This window comes from Lactuca sativa, chromosome 5, assembly GCF_002870075.4.
Source record: "Lactuca sativa cultivar Salinas chromosome 5, Lsat_Salinas_v11, whole genome shotgun sequence".
Lineage (NCBI taxonomy): Eukaryota > Viridiplantae > Streptophyta > Magnoliopsida > Asterales > Asteraceae > Lactuca > Lactuca sativa.
In genome coordinates this window covers 107640126-107650200 of record NC_056627.2, presented here as the reverse complement: position 1 = coordinate 107650200, position 10075 = coordinate 107640126, and the positions used below count along the sequence as shown (strand labels likewise).

The following is a 10075-nucleotide window of genomic DNA, read 5'->3' as shown; positions in this document are numbered from 1 at the left end:
GGTTTATCTGCTGAATCTATAATAAAAAGAACAAGCCTAAAACAACTTGACCATGAGTTCACGGCCACCACAATGGAGTTTACGGCTGTAAACTCCATGTGGGTCGTAAACTCACCCTATATGATCAAGTTTTGGTCGTTTCTTTCATTCCTTCACTTCCTTGGCTGATTCTCTTTCAAATCCTCTCAAGTATCATCCACATTCCATCCTTAGATCTTCAAAACTAGTAAGTATTCTTCCTTGACTTGTTGATACAACTCTTAAACTAGCATTCTCTCATGATTCCATCCAAAAAAAACCATGTTTTCATAGATCTTCAAGATTCACCAAGAACACACACTAGTGTTCTTGGCCAAAACCGACCCTTTCAAGCTCCTATATCGTAAGTACTCTTCTTCTAACTTGTTATGCACTAGATTAAATATGTTTAGGCCTTAGAAACATTAAGAATCAAGGGTTGGATGAGAGTTTACGGCCAAGGATCTCCCAAGGCTGTAAACTCCCTTTTATTGTGCAAACTTGCCCTAATCTCTTTCCTTATGCCTAGAACTTGGATTAGAACCAACCACCATTTAACTAGGGACCTTAAACATCAAAAAGACCAAGAATACATAGAGTTTACGGCCGTAATGTGACAACCTGAATATTTCATATATATAATTTCTACAGTTAAACACTTCATTTGGAAGTCAAATTCATTTCTGCCATCTTCTAGCAAATTTAAAATCCGTTTTAGTATTCCGAGCTTTTCATACTTAATGATCAAGTCTTAGACAGTAACCACTAAAGCCCTAACACCAAAAATCATGACATAAACCTCATAAGATGGAGTTCTCCGGGCGGTAAACTCAAGCGGTAAACTCCGGGTCAGTAAACTCACCCTATATAAGGGTGAGTGAACTTCATTTACACTCTTTCCACTCTCTCTCTCTACCCTCCCTCTCTTCAAGACCTGATTTCTCCTAGAAATCTTCATGTTTTTGTCCCCAAACTATAAGTTCTTCTACCCTAGAGTGTATTAAAGCTTATTGCATGTCCATATATCATTGAAATCTCCCAAAAATGACATGAACAAGGTGTTTACGGCCCAAGAACTTCTTAGGCCGTAAACCCTTAAAAAGGGTGCCAAAATGCCCCTAACTCCTTCCTCATGCTTAGAGACTAGCTTAGATCATAACCTTGAAGTGTTATGGACCTTAAACATTAAGTTTTTGAGGGTTGAATGAGAGTTTACGACCCAGGATCTTCTTAGGCCGTAAACTCCTTCAAATGGTGCAAAATGTGCCCTAATCACCTCACCTAGCCTAGGACATTAACCTAGAATTATACATCAATGAGTTAGGGACTTGAATCAACGATTTGGCACTTCATGCCATGAGTTTACGACCATAAACTCATGGGGAAGTGGTCCCCAGGCCGTAAACTCCACACAAGACCATTATTGGACCTTAAACTTACCCAATCTCTTGTTTAGGCCGTGGAGAACTTAACCACTTAAGTTATAGTAGTTTTAAGACTTTTTTGGAGGCCCAATTGAAGTTTACAGCTAGGATTAAATTCCCCTCAGCCGCAAACTCCAACAAATATGGTCATTTGGCCATACACTTCTGTATAAAGCCATACACTCCTTTATTGCAACCCAATAGCCTCCTAGCACTTGACCAAAGTGTTTTTCTGCACATTAGGATGTTTATACGTGTTTAATTAGTGTTATAATCACTAATTATATGTAAACATATGTCTTTATATGATACTAGGGTCATTAAGTGTGTTCAAGTCTTCACTTGACACCAAGTACTCAACCGACACTTCCATCCGACCCACTCGCTGCAGGTGAGTTCATACCCTTGAAATAACCTTTTAAATGGTTTTAACTACTTTTATGGGGGGGGGGGGGGGGGAATACAAGTTGAACTGTACAATTATTAGATAAATCACATGTGATTAATAACTGTATAGCAAAATAGATTTTTGCATATTAAACTGCTTTATCCATCTTAAGATTTCCAAATCATGTTTTCGAATATTGTTAAAGTATGAATATCCCTTTTTAGATTATTAAAAGGTTATCCAAAGTTTTTCAAAGCTTGTTTAATAAAGGGACATCAAGTCGTAATTCCTTGTTAAAGGTTTTCCAAAGGTTTTCTTCACTTAAACTATTTTATCAAATCGTTTTCAAAAGCTTGTTTTATAAACTGATATCGAGTCATAAATTATTGCTTATAAAGTTTTCCAAAAGTTTTACCCAAGTTTCTGTTATGCTTTTATTTCGTTAAATGCATGCCTATATTTGTATAGTTATATAAATAATGTTTAAAGAACCTAAAACGGCTAGTTCACCCTATTTCCTTTTACTCGTTGGGATGTGGTCTGGTGGGTATCGGTCATTCGTCCGAAGGTCGTTTAAATATTAGTTATATATCATGTATACATGTATAGACATAAAGGTTTCCATCAACCAGTTCATTTCCCTTGGATAGGAAGGGCATCCCTCCATTCATCAATCATATACCTGAAACATTAGTAACTATTATAGGAATAGTTAGGAGATTCTATTTACTCTTTCCAGTACGGAGAAGTCCAAAGGAGTCAGTTGATTCGTGAGTCTATATCATTATTCCAATACTTATATGAACTCAAAATACGAGATACATCTTCAGGACACGGATTTCACTGTTGTCAAGTTGGTAACCAGAGTCTCCTGGACGGAGAGCGGGCATTGTGTGTATAGATCTATACGGGACAGACACTCCCACACCCTGACTGCTAGCTACAGTCCCGGCCGACCAAGCCAAGGGGTGACAAATGTCACGTTCATTCCGACGCCAGCAGGTCATCAAGTATTCGATTGTCAATTAGTATGGTTACAAGTATCTTTATGTTTACCTTATAATTCATGGCTTTAAGGTAACAAGAATTATCACGCTATTTTTGAAACCATCTTAACCTATTTTCCTAGCTATATACTAGGTTACGTTATAAACCTTTAAAGCAACCCACTTAGGATTACCGGATATTTTAGACTTTGCTAGCTCTATCGTTCATTCGATACTGTCTGGAGTCTGTATTTCCTTGTTTTAAACTGAGCCAGGCGTATCATTCATTCGATATTGTCTGGGGTCTGTATTTCCTTGTTTTAGACTTTGCTAGCTGTATCGTTCATTTGATATTGTTTGGGGTCTGTATTTCCTTGTTTTAGACTTTGCTAGCTGTATCGTTCATTAGATACTGTCTGGAGTTTGTATTTCCTTGTTTTAGACTGATCCAGGCGTATTATTCATTCGATACTGTCTGGAGTCTGTATTTCCTTGTTTTAGACTGAGCCAGGCGTATCATTCATTCGATATTGTCTGGAGTCTGTATTTCCTTGTTTTAGACTTTGCTAGCTGTATCGTTCATTTGATACTGTTTGGGGTCTTTATTTCCTTGTTTTAGACTTTGCTAGCTGTATCGTTCATTAGATACTGTATGGAGTCTGTATTTCCTTGTTTTAGACTGAGCCAGGCGTATCATTCATTTGATACTATCTGGAGTCTGTATTTCCTTGTTTTAGACTTTGCTAGCTGTATCGTTCATTCGATACTATCTGGAGTCTATATTTCCTTTTTTTAGACTTTGCTAGCTGTATCGTTCATTTGATACTGTCTGGAGTCTGCATTTCCTTGTTTTAGACTTTGCTAGCTGTATCGTTCATTCGATACTGTCGGGAGTCTGTATTTCCTTGTTTTAGACTTTGCTAGCTGTATTGTTCATTCTATACTGTCTGGAGTCTGTGCTTCCTTCTGTTAGACTGAGCCAGACATATCATTCATTCGATACTCTCCTGGAGTCTATGTTTTCAGTTGCTTTAGTCAGCAGTATTACTGCTGAAGTATATGTTATTTTCACTTAGTATTTTTACCTGTGATTTTCTCACAATTCCTTTAAAGTCAAAACTGCATCTTGGTAATGATAGTATTTTTGGGGAAATTACTCCTTAAAACATAAATCTGTCAAGTCTTGGTAGAAGACTGCTATTATTTAGAAAATATAGGATTTTCTAGAAAGAACGCTAATAACCCATAGATTCTAAACTGCTATCTGTCATAGAGTTCTTTCGAATAAAAATGTGTATTTATACAAATGACACTAAATACTTATGAATTCACCAGCATTATAAAAATGCTGATACTCGCTTTCAAAATAACTTGTATTCTCAGGTCATCGATAGACATGTACATCCTGGGAGCTTTTGCGAAGTCAGCCTTGAACCAAGCTGCATCTATGTTATGTTATGTATTTATTTTGATGTTGCTATGAAATGTAACCTATGTAAAATTATTACTATTAATGCAATGGTTTTTGTACTTTGATTACTATACTGCATATGTTGTGATACTTGATATGACGTCATCCACCGCAAAACGTTTCCGCCGTTTCGGTTTTGGGTTGTGACAGATTGGTATTAGAGCATTGTTTATAGTGAGATCAGTATATCAATTCATAAAAGATATACATCCTATAAATACATTGGGATAAAACACTCTGATCAAGAATTATACTTTAAAATATAACCATGTTTTACCAAAGTATAAGAATATCCAAAATCTAAACACTCGAACAAAGTATCACAAGAAGAACAAAATAAAAGTCTTTGGATGTTGACCATTACCATCAAACCTGAGCAGTTATGTTATCGCAAGCTGGAATAAATGTAACTTGATAAACTACATTTATTCGAGATGCGACCAACGTGTGCTTGGGAGTGATGGTGGTGTTGCAACGAATCTGAAACTTACCAAATAGGAATGCTAGAGCCAAACATAAAGTTTAAAATACTATGGAAGTATTTTGGAATACTAAAAGACTCACATTAATCCCAGAATCAAATTCAGAAGTTAAGAATCAAGCAAGTAATTAAAAATACTATAGGGGTATCTTAGGATCCATAGATAACCTTGTGTGAAAAACTAAAAAGATCCTTATTGATATACCTATGATTACAGAGGGTATACTTGCAAGGTTATATATAATAAGGATCCCATAGACTAAGAATGTGTGATTTCGCTCTACTTCCTTTTCCTCGTTGGGATGTGGATATGTAATTGTAGCAGGACTCAGTATGGATCACCCTCTACTGGAAAAACAGCCTTTTACGACGCTCATTGCGCGTCGTAAAACGCTCAGACGACGCGCAAACGCGCGTCAAGGAAGGCCCTGTCATAAAGAGAGACAACGCGCATTTACGACGCGCATTTATGACGCGCATTTACGACGCGCGGTTATGACACGCAATGCGTATCAAGGAAGGCCCTGTCATAATGGAAGACGACACACATTTGCGTGTCGTAACCTTACGACGCGCGTGTTTATGACACGCAATGCGTATCAAGGAATCACCTGTCAAGAAAGTCCATGTCATAAATGAAGACGACACACATTTTCGCGTATCGTAATTTTAAATTTTTTTTTTAAAAAAAATATTTATAGATTTAATGATTTTCAAATTCAATTTTCATTTCATGTCTCATAATAGAAAATAAAATACCATATACAAAAAATACAATACATTGCACAAAAGTTAATGTCATAAAAATAATCATTCCAATAGTAGACAAATGTAATACATCAAATAATCATTCCAATAGTAGACAAATATAACATTTCAACATTTTTTATATAATTAACTAAATTATTAGCCAAATTTCCTAAAATACCAACATACTTTTCTATGAAGAGCATTAACATTATTCTTTTCCATTAAAAACTTCAAAACCTGCATAATTAAATTAATGTGTAATCAGCTACAGGTCAATACGGTAGGTTTAAGCAAAAGAGTTTCATAATAGTAAGATTTTACTTTGAGTTTATTACAACTTTCAGCTCTTAATTGCTCATGACTTGTCTCATACAGATAAATTCTAGGATTAAGAGGTCTTACTTCAGGGCGGTTGCCAACATAAATGGTTGTGTACTGTGGATTATTCTCAAGGGCATCACTATCACTTTGCTCTTTAGTATCCTCTGCAAAAACAAAACAAAAAATATATATCAAAAAATGAAATTTTTTTATAGTATTGCATACCTGAAGATCCATTTGTTAGCTCTACAACACATTTTGAATCTGAACCTTGTCTTTCATCACTAACAACAACACCTTTTGTAGCCCAATTACATCGTATCTGCCTACTCCCAAGCCACTTCCCTGATACATATATATATATATATATATATATATATATATATATATATATATATATATATATATATATATATATATATATAAAATCATGAAACCAAGTTAAATAAAAACACAATGCTAAAAATTGTAATTGAACATTCTGGAAGAGATGCATAACAAATCCCTTTAATGAAGCAAAAAAAAGTACATATATGTGTATATGAATGTAGATATATGTATAATTATATGTATGTATGTAAAAAGAGATGAAACATGTACTCACGAACAGCGAGAATAGACTCAGAAGCATGTCTATAGCACTTGTTGTGTGAACACCTACACGAGGCTCACAGTTTGTCTTGGTTGAAATCCCTTCATTCTCTCTCTTCCTGAAAAAACATATAACACAACTAGATATTTAAATAATTTTCTTTAAAAAAAAATATAACATTTCATTAACTTACTGTCTCTTGGATTCTGATAAAATGTCATTATTACTCTCCCTTCGTGAAACAAACCGACATAGTAGCTCATTTTCAACATTCGTTCTCCCACCCATCTAGAAATCAAGGGTATTTTATTCTTTATATATATATATATATATATATATATATATATATATATATATATATATATATATATATATATATATATATATAACTCAAATAGTCTGTATTTTAGTCTTTTCTAAAGTATTGGTGTTTTTTTTAATCAAGGGATCGTGTAAAAAGTAAGCAAACCCAAAGGAGAACCCCTACTTTTTTTAAATGATTTTCCACGAAGATCGTGATAAAACAATATAATAATCAATCATCAATGCAACGTTCCACAAAAATAAGTGTAAGCAAAATAGTTGTGCACGAGGTTATTAAATTGTTTGCTTAAACAACAAAGGATTCCAAATAAAAATAGTAATGAAAGGGATGTGCATCCAGACAAGTTGTTGAGAAAATCAGGAAATTTGATAACACCAGAGTTGTTATAGAAGTATAAACGTTCCAAACTACAGAGGTTACCAAGATATTTGGGTATCCCATCTAACATATTTCTAGAGAGATCAAGAGAAAGGAGGTTATTGGTGGTTAATGGGAAAAACCAACGATACATGGATGAGGTCAGATTGTTGTCATTGAGATAAAGCTTAACAATAGATGAAGAAGATGAGTTGAGAAATGAAGAAGAATATGGATACATGACCTGTGACAGCTCACATCCCTGTAAACTTAACCATGAGAGTTTTGGGAGATTTGAAATTACATCTACCCAATGATTTGCTTTGGACAGGGAAACCCCATCAATTACAAGTACCTCCAACTGAGAGAGATGAGACAACCACTCTACCTTTTCCACTATACACCTTCCAACATAATCAAGATGAAGCTCTTGCAAGTTGGTGAGGTTTCCAAGCTCTGGAGGAATGGTTCCATAAAGAGAGTTCTCAGAAAGGTCAAGGTAAGTTAATTGACTCAAAGAACCAATGAAGGTGGGAATGGTTCCATTAAAAGAATTGAAGGAAAGAGCAAGATTATTCAACTAACTCAAGTAGGTTAAGTTAAGCAAGGAAGAGCTTATCTCACCTCCAAGGCCATAGAAATGCATATCAAGCCCTGTGACATGACCTGATTGTTTGCTGCACATGACTCCACTCCAATTGCAGCAGTCTTGGTCGTCAGCTGTCCATGTAGACAGAGTACCATGGGGGTCTCCTTATCCAAACACTGATTTATATCATTTCCTCCTGCGGCTACCAATTGGCTGGCAGTTGTAGATAAGAGAAGTGACAATATAATAAAAACACAAGGATTCATTATGTAAATGTAAATCAAAATCTTGCTGATTTTTTTGGTTTTCGTATTGATTCCTATATGAACAGCCCCCATTAGGGTTTATATAGTCTCCACAGTCAAGAACTCAAGATAAATGATTCTAAGCTGGTGGCCATAAATTGCCCCAAATTAAACTACAAAGACTTGCAAGTCTTGGCAATTTGTCTTTATTATAGTAGATATCTTTTCCCATCTTGTCAATATGATATTGTTTCGTATATGATATAAATCCCAAAGTGTAAAACTAATGACATCATTCAGTCAAATATAAATCTACCAATGAAAACAGTAATGACATTATTTGGGTCTAAGAATCTAATCATGACTATGAAATGAAGTTTTGTCGCTTGCATTAACTAAATCATGAACTTATATTGATGAAATCAAGTTTATCCATTACAGATTAATCCTGGCCTTTTCCATCCTTAAAAATGATATTAAGTTAACACTACATTAGTAATAATACTATTTAAAACACATTAGGATGATAATTAATACAATTTTTGAAACGTTTTTCTCCCTATTCCAAATAAAATGACTATAATTAATATCAGATCGGGGACAAAATATAGTAATTTTAATTGAAACATGGACCATAACGTTTCAAGAACCTCAAATAAGGACCAAAACTAAACATTTCAGCTATAGTCCAAAAACATGTTGTTTTACTCAATATATATATATATATATATATATATATATATATATATATATATATATATATATATATATATATATATATATATATATATATATATAAGATACGCATAGAAGAAGCTTGCTTTTGCAACAAATCTTACTTTCTGTTTACCTAGATTAAGCTCCTGTCAATCAAAAGTCACATGTTAAAGACTCTAATTCTTCAACTGTCTTTTCTGACCAACAATTCACCTTTATCACTTTGCCCAACTCATTCAGAAAATTTAAGAAAATCATGTTATTAATGTTAATCAGAAAGACAACATATTTAATGATAAAAAGGTATAACTGACTTTAAACCATCTTATTTGGCTTTTGATTATTAAAAAGTCATCATTTTTATTGCACTTTACAAGAACAGATCCGCCTGCATGCATCAAGAAATATATGTGTTTGATCAGATTTCAAGAAAATTTGTCGACATCAAGTTTGCTTCTAATATGTTGAATTTGGGCATGCTTTGAGAAATCGAAACAGTATTAAAGTGCGACTAATTCAGATGTAAAGAAAAAGTTTAAAGCACTTTCTTGGGATTTTCTTGAAGACTCTAAAAGACAGCTTTTTGACTCCCATATAATTTATTATTTATATAATTCATCCATATGATCCTATATTAACTGCACAGGTAAAGCAAGATTAAAAAAAATGTAAACATTCGTTCTCCCACCCATTTGGAAATCAAGGGTATTTTAGTCTTTTTTTATATATAAAACATAACATGCTTCTAAAAAGTGTAAAGATTTCACAGAATGAGAATCTTTTTCATTATAATATCATCATAAAAGATATGTATAGATAGAACACATGAAAAAGAAAAAAACAGAGACAAATTGTCTTAAGTTACAGATCATTAAGGTAAATATGCCCTAGAAGATGAACATCAAATGACCATTCGTCTTGAAATGCAAGACCTTGTGAAGCAATCTACATGAAAAAAGGAAAAAGAAAGTAACAGTAAGATTGAAATCAAGCCAGCAGATATAAAATTAGGGTTTCAAATCCTAACCCAACACACAGTTAGTCTTAGTAGTAAGCCACGATTAGCGCACAACGATCATTACATAGATTCATATGTATGTTACCTGAAGCATAATTTGATCGCAGATATCAGTGACTTTGTCGTACGATCTTGACGCCATTGCATCTGTGAGTTGAGAGAAATACAATGAAAAACATATATGAAAGGGGAAATTAAGATGAATAGAATTGAATAGCTAACAATCGATCGACACTACAATCGAGAGGATTTGTAGTTGCCGAACCAGTTAGTGTGAGGATTGATCTGGAAGAAATTGGACTACAGATCTAATTGCTTCACCTTTGCGATTTCATAGATGTGTTTTAGGGTTGTCGTAGTTGTCGATCGACGCTACAATCTAGGGCTTCCGAT

At 34.1% G+C, this 10075-nt stretch overlaps 1 protein-coding gene across 1 annotated transcript; it reads right to left on the bottom strand.

The window, feature by feature from the left end:
• Positions 1-6973: 6973 nt before the first annotated feature.
• Positions 6974-9824, bottom strand: LOC128134185 (receptor-like protein 33). The gene is made up of 4 exons (XM_052771663.1): positions 9768-9824; positions 9530-9609; positions 7780-7915; positions 6974-7693 (listed from the first exon to the last, which is right to left on the bottom strand). The coding sequence occupies exons 1-4, from the start codon at positions 9822-9824 to the stop codon at positions 6974-6976; spliced, it is 993 nt and encodes a 330-aa protein (XP_052627623.1).
• Positions 9825-10075: the final 251 nt, after the last annotated feature.

Excerpts from the sequence above, each read along its gene's own strand:
- LOC128134185 (XM_052771663.1), bottom strand. The coding sequence starts at position 9,824 with ATGGCGTCAAGATCGTACGACAAAGTCACTGATATCTGCGATCAAATT. Across the intron at positions 7,916-9,529 it reads CATATTTACCTTAATGATCT|CCAATTGGTAGCCGCAGGAG; the intron begins GTAACTTAAGAC and ends TACAACTGCCAG. Across the intron at positions 7,694-7,779 it reads CATGTGCAGCAAACAATCAG|TTGAATAATCTTGCTCTTTC; the intron begins GTCATGTCACAG and ends TACTTGAGTTAG.